Source organism: Echinops telfairi, unplaced genomic scaffold (assembly GCF_000313985.2).
Source record: "Echinops telfairi isolate 266 unplaced genomic scaffold, ASM31398v2 ScPeMD7_4;HRSCAF=17, whole genome shotgun sequence".
Classification (NCBI taxonomy): domain Eukaryota; kingdom Metazoa; phylum Chordata; class Mammalia; order Afrosoricida; family Tenrecidae; genus Echinops; species Echinops telfairi.
In genome coordinates this window covers 35004703-35023364 of record NW_022103900.1, presented here as the reverse complement: position 1 = coordinate 35023364, position 18662 = coordinate 35004703, and the positions used below count along the sequence as shown (strand labels likewise).

Below are 18662 nucleotides of genomic sequence, written 5' to 3'. Positions count from 1 at the left end.
TTCTTTTTTGAGAATATAACTGTAATGGGTTTCTGGGTAGATTTTTCTGGTGTAGTTTGCTTTTAGTTTCTTGGATGTAAAGCTTAATTTTTAAGGTTGGGGAAATTTTGCCATTATTTCATCTGGAATTCCCACAATGCATATATTAGGTCTTTTTTTTGTTCCACAATTTCATTAAACTATGGTTTAGTCTTGGTAAACTTTTTTCTTTTTCAGTTTCTATAATTTTAACTATCATATTTTTGCATATAATTTCACTATTTTATGCCTAATTAAACCGCTTCATAGACTTTTTTTTCATTGTATTTCTCATTTCAGTTACTTTCCCATTCAGGTGCAATACCTGAATACATTCTTTTTCATCTCTTGTTCAGATCCTCATTCTAATGGTTTTCTTTATTTCTATTAGTTTTTTGTCTTATATTTTCACTAACTCCTTAATTAAGTTGAGCTTTCTTGTATTATACATGTATATTAAATATATTAAAATGTCAAATACAGAGTTGGTAACACTGAACTGCAGCAGGCTGGTTGGCGCCTGAGAAATGGGAGGCTTCGGCGAGCTTGCCAAGAACTATAGGTAGCGCCATGCAGATTTGCCTGTTGCTAAACTGCTGTACTGAAGAAGTCCAAGCTGCGCTAAAGGTATGTGACCAAAACGGGCCTCCAGAAATGGGTAGAATACCAACTGGAAGTTTCAACCAAAATATTTAATACTGGAAGTACTCATCTAGACCAAGACATGTGGAAGACAGCTACCTGGCCAACTGACTGAAAGTGACCCATATTTGATTTCATTCTAAAGAAAGGTGATGCGAAATAATATGGACATCATCAAGTATCATTAGCATCACACAGAAGTGAAATTTGGTTGAAGATAATTCAAAATGGTAACAGCCGTTCATCAGCAGGAAAATGCCACAAATTTTCAGAAGAGGGTACAACACAGGGCAACTCACTGCTAATGTCAGATGGATCTTGGCTGAAAGCAAGGATTGAGCAATAGTTCCCATATTTTAATTACTATGAAAAACATTCAACTGTGTGGTTAACAAATGATGGCTAACATTATGAAGAATGAGAATTCCAAAACAATGAATTATGCTGACACAGAAACTTCACATGGACCACGAGGCAGCCAGGCAAAATAATGAAGCACGGCATGCTTTAAAAACAGGAAACATAAGACCTCAGGATTGTATTCTTTCACACTTATTGAGTCTATCTGCTGAGCAAATAATCCAAAAGGCTGGACAATATGAAGAATGTTGCATCAGGATTGGAGGGCTCAACCACCTTGCTCAGTGAAAGAGAACTAGAAGCATTTACTAATGAAGATCAAATACTACAGTAACCTTAAGTATGGATTTTAACTCAATGTATAGAAAATAATACTCCTCACAATTGGATAAACAGCATGAATGGAGAAAATATTAAAGTTGCCAAAAATTTCATTTTATTTAGATCTACAATTGTCCATGCAAGCAGCAGTCAAAAAATCAAATGACATATTGCATTGGGCATATCTGCTGCACAGAACCTCATTAAAGTGTTAAAAAGCAGAGGCAACACTTTGATAACTAAGGTGTGCCTATTCTAAGCCATGGCATTTTTCAGTAGCCTCATATGCATGTAAAAGGTGGACAATGATTAAGGAAGACTACAGAACTGATGCCTTTATAGCGTTGACAAAGATTACCTATAACCGGTTACGGCAGTTATATAATTTCATGTCAACTTGATAAAGTAGTACAGGGGTGGAGTCTAGCCTGTCAATCAAGTCATAGCCTGATAACCACGTGTATGGGCATGGCCTTCTCATGCGGATTCTATGAATTTCCTTTCTCCCTGAAAGTGGGCCACTTTCTCTGAACTTCACTTTCCTGCTGAGACTCTGACAGCTGGAGGAGCCAAGAGGGAGGAACGCTGCCAGCGTTGAGTAATTGGATCTCCAAGACTTTTCACCTACCAGCCTGTGATCTTCTTGCATTCAGTATCAGTGTGTGTGCTGAGTCAGTTTTTAAAAAAAATCACTTTATTGGGGGCTCTTACCACAAACTATACATCCATCGTGTTAAGCATATTTGCACGTTGCCATCATTTTCAAAGCATTTTCTTTCTACTTGAGTCCATATCAGCTCACTTTCCCTCTCCCTCATGAACCCTTGATAATTTATAATTTATAATTTTTCTCCCATGTCTCATACCACTTTTCTCCCTTCACCCACTTGAAAAGGAATTTGTGGACTAGTGTTGGATTTATGGGTTAATGTTGGACTTACAGACTTGATCTGGACTGGGCGATTTTCAATTCTCTTTGATATAAACCTTATTTGTATAGGAGTATCCCTGGATTTACTTCTCTAGTCAACCTTGACTCACACACCAGGGTTGGGAACATCTAGCCTATGAGCATATATGGTCTTTGAAATCAATACCAGCTAGTACCACACAGCTCACCAAAGACAAGCAGTTCCAGAAATCAGTAGGGGAGTTGTTTGACCTGTATGACCCATAATTAATGTTGTATCTAATTGGCCCTTGGCAGAAAAAAGGGTCCCCATCCCTATCTATACCAAGGATTGCCTGATGAACAAACGTCTTAGAGAAAGTATGTTATTAGCAGGGCAGGGCTCAATCCCAGAAGAGTGCAATACAGACAATCACTGTACCTGCTTCTTTGTCTCCCTTAAATGTTTGTCGCTAATTGGGGGAAGTGGGTTTACTTGTTTAAAGCTTATTACAGTGAATACTAAGGATATAAATTAGTCCAGCTCAGTCTCATTTTATTAGAAATGACAGGAAGACTATCAGAAAAAGAACGTGTGTTTTTTTTAACCCAGAACAAGAAACAAGGCATTTCCGTACAGAATCATAAAACCATTCCAGTACCTAATCTCATTAGTTCCTTATTTAAGACCCCAAAGCCCATCATTTTCCCCTCTTTTAAATTCCCTTACGCATTGAGTCATACGCTTATTTAAGCTCAAGACAAGGCACACATTACCAAGTCTTATGGCTGGTACTCCTCTTCTTTTAAGTAAGCAATATAAGCATCCCCTAATACACCTCTACTTTCTTGTTTCTCTCGAAAGTGAAGGAAAAAGAAAAAAATTCTGCCATCCCCAAACCAGATAGGCTTCTCAACATCCTCAATTAAGGCAACTTTAACTCCACATCAAGGTAGGCCATACAACCATTACCTGTACCTTACAGTAAAGAACAGAATGGTTAGCATCTTTTGATTAATGCTGTAACTACACAATCTAATATGTTCATCATTTCAGGTCATCTTCAGCAGCAAAAGATATTCAGAACTTATTCTCCACATAGAAGAGTTGTCACAGCAACAAAGAGACCAAAAAAAAAAGTTTTTATTGCTTTACAAGCCAGCAACACAGTTGAGTAATTATAAACATGGCATTTCTGAATTCTAACAGAATGACAAAACATGAATGTACTAATTCTCTTAAAATATGTTAAAACTAAAATTTAGAACTTCTGCCAAAAGTTTTAATATTCTTAAGCACAATCAGTACTTACAGAAGCAGAAACCATTATCAAATCTCGTGCATCTGTCTGATCACATCACTAAGTTTTTATGCTCAATTCAGCAGTTACTCTAGTACATTTTCGGTAACTATCTCAGGCACTTTTATGAACCTAACACTTTTCATTAAACAAGATCTTGTGCAGAAGGATCTATCAAGAAAGCGGTACTAAAATTCAGTGATACCTCATTTCTATCTTCTTTGGGTTAGTCAGTCCTTTCAGCCCGACATAAAAATCTCTTGTGGCAATGCCAAATACCCTACCATATAAACAAGAGACTAATATTAGGATTGGGCATAAGGTGACATTTCTAAACACTTCATATTATTCTGAAACGTTAAGCACCTTCCTTCTAGTGAGCTCCAAAGGACTATGGATTAAGTCAACAGGTTACTTCCAAATGAAGAGCCCACAGCAAATTACCCGGTAGAAAGTCTTAGCACGATCTGAAATGAGTAGGGCCACTAGGATTTAAATGACTTGGCTCAAACTGTAAGGATTTCTGTTAGGATAGCCATCAACAACTGAATGTTCTTACTCTTAAAAAAAAAAAAAAATCAAGCTGAACTTCCTTCCCCACAAAGCATGGCATTTTCTCAAAGGATACATTAGTTAGGGCATTGTTAATTAATGCACGTAAATGGCTTTATGCTCTCAGATTAAAACGTTAGGTAGTTGCTAAAAGGTGGAGGGGTTTCACAAGGGTTCTTTAAAGTTCGTGGAAAAAATCACATTTTCTTCTAATTACGTTTTTCATGAACTTTTCAAAATACCCTAATTGACCCATTAAGTTCAAGATGTGTGTGATTATTAAGATTAACACACATTTGCTTTCCAATAGACTGTTAAGGCAACATCAGACAGATGTGTTTTAAAACATTAAACCCTGCTCCCCACTTGGCAGTGTTCCTTAAAACACAGCTTGCAACAAGACCTTACTAAGCTCTTTACTATACGAACTTCCTAATAACCTGTTGAGCCTGCCTTTGCAGTTGGCTTCTCCTGTATCCTCATGGCAGTGAAAGACCCACCCCTACGCCCAACCCAGTTTCTCTTGTAAAAAAAATTCAACATTGGATTTACTCACAAGGCTTACAATCAGGAAGAATATAAAATAATTTATTCATTGCCTCTAATTGGCAATCATTCTTTTTAATTATTTAACACTCTATCCAGGTCACACCTGTGTCTAGATGGCTAACTTGGAATATAGAAAACATCAAACGTCATGTCTGGAAGGGTTACAAACAAGACAATAAACTGAACAACACATCAAGATTATACTGGTATCAATACACAAGAAAAGGGCTTTACCAAGAGGTTGACATTTACACTTCTTGACACACTAAAACACATGGAATTACAGAGCAAATTCACTGAAACAATAAAGAAAAGTCTGCCCTTGCTTTTTTTTTAACCACCAAAGATGTTTTACTTCTGATACACCACAACTGGTTAAGAAAATAAAGCGTAGTGTTTAGCAACTGGGCATCCAAACTCCTCTAAGCGGCACTGTGCTCACTCTCACTGGCAGCCGTTGAGGTAAACAGGGCCAGGGCAGGGAGAGAGCCTATTTGTCTACAGAAGCAGCGGCCATTTCCTTATTGAAACCACGGATGGAAAGATCATAGACCACCTCTTCTACTTTCTTCACATCATATTTCAAGCCATCGTAGCGCTTCCTCAATGAATCATTCTTCAGGTTGAGAAGGCGAAACCCAGAATCCAGCTCATTGATGAAGGTGGAGATGTGAAGGGGCCGGGAGTAGTCTCCAGCAGTCACACTGTTCACCGACAGCCTAGACTGTACAAGACAAACAAGGACATATTACCTTTAACACATCTTCACCCCAATCACAACTATGAAGAGAACGTTAGGCCCGAACAGAGACAATGATGCTCTCTCTCTTCCAGTGAGTGAACACTGATGTAAAGGTCTCAATTGGAAAGAAAACAGGACAATGAGGCAATTTTAGTCAACCAAAGGTTTAATGCAATTTAACATTTTCTAAAATCGTCCTAATTCTAAAAATTGACTATTTGGTAATATTATTAGATTATTCATGTGTCAACTTTAAGCTCATTTTTGCTTGTGTGCAAATAAAAGAAATGCCACAGTATTTCTTTCTATTCTGCTATCTCCTCACATCTAGGCAAAATGGCTACGTTTCTAGGCCCTTCCTACTGAGCTACACAGCTGTCACTATAAAGTACTTTTACTTTTTAGTCAGCCAAAATATTGGCTTAAGAAGCTAGATTAAGTCAAGATACTGTCCTAAAGAGCAGGTAAGATTTTGAGAACCAACTCAAGATCTTCCTTCTCTATAAAAGTCCTTCCTACTATACTTTGCTTCCCTAAACTTACCCTTTACTACATTTTGGCCACTTTGGGCCTGAAAACACACTTTACCCTTCACCACTTATACCAACAAGGCACAGTGAGTTACTGGTTTGGTTTGTCCAACAAGGTAAAAAATCTGAAATGGTTGGCATAGACTGTCCTTCAGTCTCAGCTAGTATTCATTATCCTCATTGACAGAATTCCTCACATCTTAGCCACATATGTGCACACCCAGGTAAACTGTGCCCTACAGAGAGGTTAGTAAAGTACTAAGCAAAAATTAAGCTCTTAGAAGTGGAGGTCTTAACCTGTTTCCTCTTAGACAGTTCTCCCCTGTGATACACTGTAATGTAGCCTCTATACCTGAGGCTATAATCCCATTAGCCTCCCCCGCACATGCAGCTTCTTCCTTCCTTCTGATTCTTTCCCCACCTACCCTCCCCACATGGTTTCCTGTCGCTTCCCCAAGTACCCAGCCTTATCGCAGTCTAAAGTCTTACCTTTGGGCGTGAAAACCATTTTTCCTTTTCTTTATACTGATAGTATTATAAAATACTTATGAAATTGACTGATTTGATAAGCATGTTTTCTAATTCTGACCACATCTTAGTGTTTGACAGACTCATTATTTTTTAAGTATGCACATTTTTCCATTGTAAGAAAGTTCGTTTACCATTCCTCTACAGTCAGCTTCCATCTTTTTGCTATTACAGAAATTGCTGCAATAAATGTGTGTGCGTATGTCTGTTCGTGTTTTGTTCTTTATTTCTTTAGGGTATATACCAGTGAGTTAGTTAATTGTGCCAGCCTGGCCGATAATCACATGTGGTGCTGGTTGAAAGGCGGAGGGATAAATGGGTGGTGAAGCCTCGCCTTTCTAGTTCTCGGGTCTCTTGTTTTGTGATGGTTGCACCGGGTGCAGCTGCCTTAGCAGTTCCCTGCTTCAGCTTGCAAGGTTGATTTCCTGCAAGACATCCCCAAGGAGAAGCCGCATAGATCTATCCCGATGCAGCCCTGGGTGCTGGAGCAGCCGTGTGGAGACCCTTGCCAGTGCTGAGATGCTTACACGTTCACTGACTCAGCTTTCCTCCTGCAGTCGGCATCATTGCCTCTGTTTTGTGAGGTGGAGGACTTTGTGGACTGGTGTTGGGTTAATGGGTTAATGTTGGATTTGTGGGCTTGGGCAGCATTGGGTTGGGATATTTTCGTGATGCACCTTTTCTTTACATAAAACTCTCTCTTATACATGAGTTGCTGTGGATTTGTTTCTCCAAAGTACCTAGACTAATACAACCAGGTAGAGAGATTGCAGAATCATAAAGTACCGGGATTTGCATTGGCAATTTAAGGAAGTAGCATACCAGTTTCCATAGTGGTACCTACAGTTCTACAATCCCACCAGCAATGTACGAATGTTCTAATCTCTCCAACATTTATTATTATTAAATTTGCGAAAAATGTTAGTGTAAGGTGTTACCTCATTACTGTTTTAATCTGCTTTTTTTTTTTTACTGCTAAAAAACTACAGCGTTTCTTCATGATTGTTGGTTCCCTGGATGTCACCGTTAGCAAATATTCACGTCTTAAGCCCATTTTTTGATTGGGTTAATTCTATTTTTCTTATTAAAGTGTTGTAGTTTTCTACAGATTTTAAAAAATAGCTCTTTACCTATAAATCATTGCTAAATATTTTTCCCAATCTGACCGTTCTTTGTAAAGTCTTTTGATGTGCATAACTGTCATATTTTTAGAAAGTCCCACTCCTGTATTTTGTCTTCTAGAGTATAGATATATTTCATCATGTTCAGTTGTGTATTTATGCCTTTTATTAGGGCCCTTAAAAATTTACCCTTTTTTCATTGATGGTATTTATCATTTCAGGGTTATATTCAAGTCTTTAATCCACCTTGAATTAATTTTTGTACATGGTGTGATGTATGGGTCTTGTTTCATTCATTGGTAGGTGAGGATTCAATTATTTTAGCACCATTTATTTAACAGATTATCTCTTCTTTCCCACTTATTATGTTTTAGTCCTTTATACAAGCCTACATGTCTAAGTTAGAGTTCTGTTTTAGAGGAAGCTCTGTTTTACAAATGAGACTGGATTAAGGTGGGATATATTTTGATTCCCCACCTTACTGAAGAACATGCCTCAATTCATCAGCCCTTGGAGTATGATCTGCAAAAGGCAAGCATGCTTCCACGAAAGTCATCTTTGTATATCCCCTTCCCAACTAGCGTTAAGTTACTGGTGGCAAACACCAATGCTGGCTTAGGAGGAGTTGAGTAGCCATGACAAGTTCCAGTGTGCTTTTTAGCATAGCTGAAGCAAGAGGGAGCCCTGGTGATGTAGTAGTTATGAGTTAGGCTGAGATCTACAAGGTTGCAGTTCAAGACCACTAGCAGCTCTGAGGAAGACGTGGCTTTCCACTTCCTGAACAGTCTCAGAAACACACAGGGCAGCTCGACTGTGTCCCACAGGGTCACTATGAGTTGGCACTGGGGCGACTGTAGTGAGTTTGGTTTTGTAAAGAAACAAACAAGATCCGGTTTCATTTCTGATACCTTGTTCTCTTGCTCTGGCTCCTGTCTCTGGCTTGCCTCCAATGCACCTCCTGTTCTTGGGGCTTATCATCTGACCTATATCACCAGCTTTCTCTCAGGCTTGTAAATGACGAGGATCCTCCATACAACATCTGAACTTTGCTGTTGAGCCTTACCAGTGCCCACAACCATGTGAGCCCTTACCTTAGGGGTCTGTAAGCTGTTTTGGTGAAATGCAGAACCCTGGGTTGTGCGGGAATATACTAATACTAAAGGGAAGAGTGGTTGTTGACATTAGGGATAATGGAGTGGTCAGGCAGGAAGGAGGAAGGAAAATGGGATGGGGGGGGAAGGGCAGGCGGTGGAATCCACATTTATGGGAGTTTGATGCGTCATCACTGATTTCAGTTGTAGAGGTGGTCAGTGTAACTATATAGAATATGCTTCTTCAAAGTCAAAATAATAAACCACCAGAGTGAAGGCTTACAGACTTAAACACAAAGTCTTTTTCATATTGGTCTTCACAATTAGCATTTTAAATTACTAAATATTATAAATTCACTTACTAACATACTAAATATCTGCCTTTTGGAAAAGTCGCTGTGGTCTACAGTTTTTCATAAATATAATTAATGTTTTCACTTTTAACTGTGCTTTTCTCCATTTCAATTTATTTTTATATTATAATTTCCCAGAAGAGCAATTAAAGAAATGAATGCCAAGAATAGTTTACATAACTCTAAAATTAAATTGTTCTCTAAAACGATTGCATGAATTAGCAGTTACCAGCACACTAGGAAGCACACATAGCTAGCTACCTCATCACTTGAGCTGGCATGTTTGAAGACTAGTGAAACGTAACACACACCACATAGACAATGACAACATGATCCCCGAGAGATGGCTAAACATTATACTTGCCCTGAATTTCTGTATTGCTTTAAAAAATGGTCAGTGGGAAGGTCAAAAAGGAAAAGGGAATTTACAGAGTGTCTTACCAGTTCACTAGCCAGAATTAGAACTCCTGAGAGATAATCTTCAACATCCAGATGGAATCCTTTCTCCCGGTCTGGCTCAACTGAAAATATGTCAACGTCAGGTTAAGGGATCATATAAATGGAATGTAGGATTAAAGCTATCTAGATCTAAATCTAGACATATACACTTAATTTTTCTCAAAAGAAATTAAAAAAAGATTGATCTTCCAAATTGGTTTCTTTCAAGTGTGTACAACCCTGGCAAAAGACTTTACACAAAATTCAATTTTTTCCTCCATTCTTCTTTCAAAAAGAAATGATCGAGAATGGTACTATATTTATGTTTACGAACGCCCATCTTTAGAGATATGTTGACCGTTAAAGGGAAAAGTCACGATGTCTGCAACCGACTCTGAAATGGTCTACCTCTGTAAACACAAAAATAGTATGTGACAGAATGTTAGTAAATGGTGAATTTCAGTGCAGTGCAAACAGGTATTCAATGTACCATTCTTAGAATTTTTCTGCAGGCTCCAAATTTTTAAAAAGTAAAAGTAACAAAGATTTGTAAAACACTCAAGAATGGAATATTTATTGTGTTTCTATGTAATTGGTTTTCAATCTAGTTCTCATTCCTGTTTTAATAAAAAGAAAGTACAAGCACTATCCCTCCCAGAAAGACCAAGCTCCCATGTCTGATTATGCAGATCACCACCAATGAGGACACTTACTGCCAAGAATTTCTGTAACCGCTTCTCGTGTCACTAGTGTTTCTGATTCCAAATACACAACAAAGGCTGCCAAGAAGACCAGGCGTTGCAACACAAACCTCCAGTGCTCATGAAATCTGTATTAATGTAAGCAGGTTTAGGGTGTGAGATTAGGGTTTAGAAGACTTGAGAAAGACAGGTTTAGTACAGTCACATTCAAACACTGAAAGGAACTTTTTCCAAATAAAATCTGTGAGACTCCAATACAGAAAACATACAAGAGCAATATGAGTTAAATATATTAGTTGAATTTAGTATAAATTTTATAAGGTCAAATTCATAAGTTTAATCAAAGAAAAGCATGATACAATTTTAATGGATGTAAAATTTACAACTGTAGATGTCAAAACAACTGTAATTTGTAAGTTTTATCAATAAGTACAGTGATAATGCTCTGAGAAAAAATTTGCAACCGAAGGTTATGAGTGACAACTGTAATTATACTTAAGTCTCAACACCTTGTTCCTACATTCTGCTGTGAATACATAATATCAAGAAAATCCTAATTCGCACATGAAAGAAACAATTCCCATATGCAATCAGGAAACAGATGGACTTAAAAACCTAAGGTGCTACACTTAAACTGTGCTAGAAGATGAAAAGGGAACAGTAAAAATTTTCAACAAACTGAAAGTCTAAGTGGGGAAGAGAAGCTTTTTCAATTAATGGTGCTGGAAACACTGGATGATCACCTGCAAAAGAATGAAATAAGACTCTTACCATGTACAAAAATGAACTCAAGATGGATCAAAGACCGAACTATAAATCCCAGACCACTAAGGCCATCAATGAAAATATAGGGGCAAAATTAAGAGCCCGACTGCCAGGCATAAATACACAACCAGACATAATGAAAAATATCCACATTACAGAAGACAAAATAAAGGACTAGGGCCTTCTAAAAGTATGACATTTATGCACATCAAAAGATTTCATCAAAAGAGTCAACAGAGAACCACAGAATGGGAAAAAATAGTAATGATACATCAGATAAAAGGCTAACTTAAAAAATCTGTTGAAAACTACCCACCTTAATCAGAAAAACACAAATAGCCCAACTAAAAAAATTGGCACAAGATATGAAGACAATTTACTGAAGATCACATCTAGGCGGCCAACAGCCATATGAAGAAATGTTCATGTTCATATCAATAACAAATACAAATTACAACAACCCCCTCATAAGGCCACACTTAGCACAATTAAAGAAAATAGTAAATGCTGGAGAGGATGTGGAGAGACTGGAACACTCATACATTGCTGGTGAGGCGGAAGAACTAAATAACCACTACGGAAAGCAGTATGGCCCTTCCTGAAACAAACACAAATACAACTACCTACCTTATGGTCCTGTAATCCTGCTACTGAGTATAGACCTTAAAGAAATAAGGAATACAACACGAAAAGACACATGCACACATATGTTTATTGCAGCAATTTCCATAATAGCAAACACATGGAAACCACCAAAAACTCCAACTATAGAAAAATGGATAAACAAACTGGTACATTCATACAATGGAATATTATGCATCAATAAAGAGCAATGATTACTCTTAATGCAAGACATGGACAAAACTAGAGAGCATTACATTTAACAAAACTAAGACAATCTTATGACAAAATTTAATGACACCATTATTATAAGGAAACACAGAGAAAAAGAAAAGTGGTTTTATACCAAAAGACCTTGAGGAGACCAGCGACAGGGGTGGAGACAGGAAGAGGGAGGGACAAAAAATTACGGGAGGGAGGAAAGATGCAGGGGGAAGGCCACATTTATGCAATTTAATGGATACTGTTACTGACTTGATTAGAGGAGCTACGCAGAGTATGTTTTTGTATAAAACACAAAATAAGGTTTAAAAAAAAAAAAAAAAGATGAAGGCTCCTAGCCTTAAAAATCCCTCCAGATACCTTACCCCTCAGATCTAAACACTGACCTGAGTAGCTAAAAAAGGAGGGTATGTAAAACTGAAATGGACTTGGATTCTTTGGTAACATTCAAGTTCATTTCAAATATATGAAGGTCAAAGCTAGCCTTCTGAGAGGCAAATTCAGCCAGAAGGCTGGCAGCCTGTGTGTAATTTCCAGATGAGGTAGTCTCTGAAGATCCAATTCTACCTGTCCTACCTCTCTGTGCTTCACGTATTACAGTACCTTAATACAGGAGTCACTGAATTGTCTACAAAAGGTTAGTAAACATTTTAGTCTTTGCAGCCCCCTTTCAGAACTACAGACTTTGCTTATTGCTCTTCTGGCCTAGAACTGAATTCGCCCCTAGACTCAAATAGACAAACTAAATGTGCAGGGTAAACCATAACACCAGGAAGGTACACACTCCTTAGAACAACCAATCACATGAGATCAAAAAGGCAGCATTAATCCAACTCCAAAACTCAAAAGTCAGAAATAGACAGGTGAGAAAGACGAATGAAATGGTAAACACAGCAAGGAAGTGGAAATGGAAAATCCAGATTAGCTCTTTGGAGTTCCAAAACTCAGTTATCGTGGGTGGACCCCTCTACCTTGAATTTAACTGGTCCAGCATATCCCCTTGGAAGTCAGTTTTGATTAGACCCGACTCTGTATCATGTTGCTAAATCTAAGACTCATCCCTACTTACGATTCATTCTACAAAATCACCATCATTAGTTTTCATCTTGCTCAAAAATAAGACTAATGGAAAGATCAGCTGCGTAACACTTTGGGGACCCAATGAAAAAAGCTTGCTGAGGGCAAGACATTTGCTTAAAACTGCAGCTGCTGAACCCTGTAAGAGCCCAACCTCAGTAACTATCACTTTAGTGGTGATTCCTTTTTTTTTTAATTACTTTAAATAATCAGTTTACTTGGGGCTCGTACAACTCTTATCACAATCCACACATCCATCGTGTCAGGCACAGCTGTACATTTGTTGCCATCATCATTCTCAATACAATTTCTTTCTACTTGAGCCCTTGGTATCAGCTCCTCATTCCCCCACTCCTGCCCCCTCCCCCGAGTGGTAATTCTAGATTCCTCTTCTACCAGTTTCTGAAATTCTTCAACCAGTTTGTTCGTTCATCAAGATTGAGTCTTTATTTTTTAGGCTCATACTTGAAGTCTTTGTGACCTTCCTTAATTGCTGAGTCATCTAAAAATTGTTAATTGTTGTTCTATATGGAACAGCATTCCTGTAAACTTGTAACAAAGCTTTAGGATTTAGGAAGATGCTTGCTTGAATTTTGTTAAAAATTTAATTTTGTCTTAACCTCAAAATCATTTTTTCCCATGGCACAAAAGTATCTTTTCTCTTCTCTTTTAGCTATTCTCACAAAACCAGTATGGATTACTGAGAGCACTTCTATGCTGATACACACTGACCACAGAAACGTTTTACCTGGAATAAACGAGTGCATGAACCGCTAGAACCACAGCAGCAACACTTATTGACATAACCATGGTATGTAGCTTCAAAAATATCTTTTCTAGTAATAAAACTAAATTTTGACATTTTTGCTTACTTACCAATTTCGTCAACTGTTCTTCAGTTTAGTATGTCTAAAATAAGGATACATTTTATAATCTACATTTCACAATTTTAACTGGCAACATTTTTTTCCTCTTTCTTAATCATACATAATGGTGTACGTTAAAATTAATGGCGGTATAGAATTAACAAAAGAGCACAGTCACTTGGCAGTGAAATGTAAACTTTGAGATAAAACTTAGTTTAGCCTACGGCCTGGATCTCAACAACTCAACCCAATATCATTAGTAACTTAAATAAAGCCAAAGTGTATTTTTACTCTCATACAATAGACACTTCTTTTTTTATTACTTCTCACTGCAAAATTAATACATATTTCTTAGTATAATTTTGGATGTACAAAGAAGAAAATCATTACTTCACTGTTAAAATACCACCACTACTAGCACTTTGCCTGATTTCCTGTTGTTGCCTCTGTGTAGAAAAATGTTTTACTTAGTTACCAACAATCCTTCAGTACATTACTACTTTGCTTTGTTAATTTAGCATAAAATAATGCTAACTTAGTTACACACCTGTAGTACTGTTCAGCAGGGAACTTTGTCTTCAAAGATGTGAGATGTGTTTTCACTGTACCAAAATGTTCTCGAGCTTTCAAGCACCTCTTTGGAACTGATAATTAAATATAATAATGTAAGGATTACCATATTTCAAATACAGATCTTAATAATCTATGGAGCCTCTGTAGACACCAATCAAATCTTAAAATTTCATAACCAAATGTAGAATTCACATCTTTTTACTAGTTCAAAATAGCATCTCTAATTTCCCGTCTCATTAATGCCAAAGAATACACATAAACTTGAAGGGATCATGTTTTGAGGGTCTTTTATAGTGACCAACATTGGCAAGCTGTTGTAAATGACCTCAACCCTAAAGAACGATCGCTACCACTTGATACGGCCACCCAGTCCCCAAGAATATAACCAGGAATTAGATTTCTTCTAGCACTCATGATTTAGCCCGAATGAGCTACTACCAAGGATTGTTGAACTGACTAACCAACTCTGTGTCCTTGAGACAAGCTGCAGTCAATGAAATCTCTATGGATCAAAGTAGGTGAACCACAAAATGGCTCAGTCCCCTGGCAGCATTTTGTTCTCTGTGTATGTGGTCACTATGGGTCAGGGGTTGACTTGGTAACAGTTAATAACAATTACAAATTTGCTAGTAAATTTACACCTGTAATTTATAATGTCAATCTCCACCTAAAATATATTTGAATTAAGTAGGTTGTGTGAGCTACATCCAAATTGGAGCGTCCGTGGCTAATGGGACATACTTGATTTCCATTCAAGGGACTGCAGAATACCCTGGCTGGAATATTTTATAGCGAACATCTCCCACCTCCAAATGCATGTTACACTGTATTCATTCAGTAGCACGCTACCCCAAACTAAACACACTGCCATGGAGTCATTTCGACTCAGACTCTACATATGGTTCAGAGGCTAGAAATCTTTATGGGCAGGTAGTCTCATCTTTCTCCTACAAAGTGGATTTGAACTGCTGACCCTGGGGTTAGAAGTCCAATGATTGATAACCTGGCAGCATTACCAGGGCTCTTTTCATCACACTAAAATTTGTTTAAATCACACTTATGTAGAATGGAAAGTTAATGAAAACAAATACAGTAAGCCTATAAAATCTATAAATACAATTTCCACATGCCACAAAACAATGTGGACATTGTTCATAACAAAGTAAGACAAGAAAGATATGTCTTCTGCATGAAAATTAACTTTCTAAGACAGTGGTTCTCAACCTTCCTAATGTTGAGACCCTTTAATATAGTTCCTAATGTTTTGGTGACACCCAACCACAAGATTATTTTCGTTGCTGCTTCATAACTGTAATTTTGCTACTGCTATGAAACGGGCCACCCCTGTGAAAGGGTCGTTTGACCCCCAAAGGGGTCGTGACTTGGAGGTTGAGAACCGCTGTTCTAAGAGATTGATAAGCTGAATCAAAACCAAGCAAAGACTTACTGTCCTGAAACCCAGCACCCTGATGGACCCCTTGAAGGAGAGTCAAAATCTCTCGAGCTGTTTGCTCTAAACTCTGTACAACTTTTCGGATTTCCTAGAAGATTAAAAATAGAAATATCAGATAAATTCAACATAATTACACACATAGCTTAAAACAACTTATACTTGATCAATCCTAGCTGACCTATGGCACCTCCATATATGCAAATACAAACGCTCTTTTCTAGGGCTGAACTGCACACAAGTTTGAATCCTCTTTTTCACTTGCAACTTCATCTCTGAGAATCTTGAACCAACCACTAAAATATCTTAGATTCTTCTTTAGTTTTTGAAGAATAACCACTCACCCCATTTTCAATTATGCTGTGGGGCACTAAAGAAATTAAGTGATGATGTGTTTGAATAGAATTTGTACATAATTAGTCCCAATACAGGCTTTATGCCTGGCTCATTCAGTGTTCAAATATTCATTGAGCACATTTCTGTGATTGGCACTGCTTAAGCACTGGGAACCAATGCAAACAGTTATCCCTCTTGTGGTTTAAAGTATAGGTGTGTTTTTAAACAACAATAACCACCCTAATGGAGAAAAAAAATTAAATTCCTATGAGAAAACCTAACAGGTGTAACAGATGAATATAAAATAACTTAAAGTAAGGAAAGCGCATTCCAATAAAAACAAGTGGTGTATGCAAGAGGCCTGGCTGGGACAGGAAACTATTTGGGGTTTAGGAACAAAAACTAGGTTACATCGGTAATATAACGGTGAAGACAGAAGCGCGACGTGCATTTGGTGACAGTCACATTTTCACCCAGGGCCGAAACAGTGACCGAAACTGGAGAGACCGACGCTTTCAAAAAACCAACAAACACATTACACGTGCGTTAGAGTCCCAGGCGCTAACCTCGTCCCTGACAAAAACAACGGCTGAAAAGAAAGAAAACTAACATTCACAGCAGTTCCCTCCCAGAAGCTAAGAATCGGGGGCTCCGGGGTCGCACGGGGTACGGCGAACCCTCAGCCTCAGCCTAACGAGAGCCCCCCTCCCCCCCCCCCACGTTCCGCCGGGGCCCGCGGGAGGAGCAGGGAGAAGAAAGGGTAATGGAGGGAGGGGGCTCGCCTCTCGGATGTCCTGCTCCGCGGCCAGGAAGCCCTGCAGCTCCACGAAGATCTCGCTCACAGACATGGTGCTGGGGGCCCCGCAGCCGGCCGGGGTACGGAGGGCAGCCCGAGAGAAGTGCTCAGAGAGCGCGGACACGGCCAGGCAAACGCAGTCGATCTCCACGCCCGCCGCCCTCGCCGCGTCCGCCGGGCCCTTCAGCACAGCCGTCGCTGGGGTCCTCTCACGTCCGCGGCGCCCGGGAGCCTGGGCTGCCCGCCGCACTGCCTGAGGCGCCAGGCATCCAGAGCCGGCCGGGCCCCCGCTCGCCCGGAGGACCGAGCCGCAGAGGCGAGCGAGTGCGGGCACGGGGACAGGCAACGCCAGAAACACCCTCACAGGGGGCCTCGCAGCGCAGCGGCCTCGGCCCAGCGTGGGCGAGGTTTGAGGTGACTGGAGCAGGCCGGACTTTTAACTTCCCTGGAAACGGGGAAATGCTTCATAAGAAAAGAGAAAAAATAGCAGGCGCAGAAGACTAAGAATAGGGGCATCAATATTGTTTCTGTTTGCAACGAATCGATTGGAAACTGAAAGTGTGGTGGGATTATGAAGAAGGCATGGATTGAGTGGGAAAATTTCCCTCACTTTCAGATACCTGATCTGGTGTGTTAGCTATAAATGGGTTTCTCAGCTCGTGTAAGGGATCTGTAATGGGCAGTCCCACACAGGTTTTGACAGGAACAGCATGGGCTTTTGCCTGCTGAGCGAACAAAGGGCCCTGTGCGAACCGCGTTGGTAAACAACCTCGAAGCCCGGGCTGGTGAACCTTCTGGCCCAACTGTGCCTGAGATAAATCTGGAACATGCTGACTTGGAGCCGGAGCTGAAACGAATTCGAAAGAAACCGTGCCAGAGACCCTAGTGACAAGGACAGAACAGAGGCTTCTGCCCTGACTGCTGAGGGAATGAACAAAGGACCCTTTTGGAACAATGGTCTTTGTGAGAACTGGCTTGGTAAACGCCTTCAGGTGAATATCCTGACACAGGACTGGTCTCAGAGATCATCTTGAAACCGTCAGACATGGTGGCCCAGTGCTAGAGGCCAGATTAATTTGAAAGACAACAGAGGCACAAGGACAAATGAGTAACTAATTAGGAAGTTGCTAGACCATCTGCAGAGTAACAACCCTCTCCCCTTTGAAAGACCATTTAAATACTAGAAATGTTCCTTAGACAATGTCACCATCTAAACTGCTTAACATGGCCTATCTCAACTAGCAAGGGGGACTCACTTCTTTTAAAGTAGCTCTTTTAATAAAAATGGCGTTAAGTCTTTGCTTCTGCAGCTGCTGTGTGTGTGCATGCTCAGGGTTTATATGAGGCCCTAACAAGTCACTAGGTTCCTGGTGGACAACTGCCTGGGCACCTACCGTAATTTCACACAAGGACGGTCTTGATAACTAATTAAAAGGTAGCCTGACAATCTATTTTGAGAGGGCAAGAATTATCTCCGGGGACATTACCATCTCATCCCACTGTTGATTTGCGTTGTCTTTCTGATACTTAGTGTGTTTGGGCAGACTACATAAACAATTCATAGACACTCATGTATGAGAAAGAGCTTTATATACAAGAGCACTTGTATATTGAAAAAACATTCTAGTCCAATCCAGATCAAGTCCATAAGTCTGATACCAATCTATAAATTCCTCTTCAGACTCATGAAACACATGCAATGACATCGAATATAGGAAGATCACAGGCCAGTGGGTGGAAAGTCATGTAGATCCAGTGGCGGTGGAAGCATCTTAGTGCTGGCACGGGTCTTTACGTGGCTCCTCCAGCTCCAGGGCTCT

At 39.4% G+C, this 18662-nt stretch overlaps 1 protein-coding gene across 1 annotated transcript; it reads right to left on the bottom strand.

Annotated features, from left to right (window-relative positions):
- Nucleotides 1-3356: 3356 nt before the first annotated feature.
- On the bottom strand, nucleotides 3357-16990 carry TSN (translin). The gene is made up of 6 exons (XM_004703841.2): nucleotides 16829-16990; nucleotides 15708-15801; nucleotides 14235-14331; nucleotides 10149-10264; nucleotides 9439-9518; nucleotides 3357-5356 (listed from the first exon to the last, which is right to left on the bottom strand). The coding sequence occupies exons 1-6, from the start codon at nucleotides 16892-16894 to the stop codon at nucleotides 5123-5125; spliced, it is 687 nt and encodes a 228-aa protein (XP_004703898.1). The 5' UTR covers nucleotides 16895-16990; the 3' UTR covers nucleotides 3357-5122.
- Between the last annotated feature and the right edge of the window lie 1672 nt (nucleotides 16991-18662).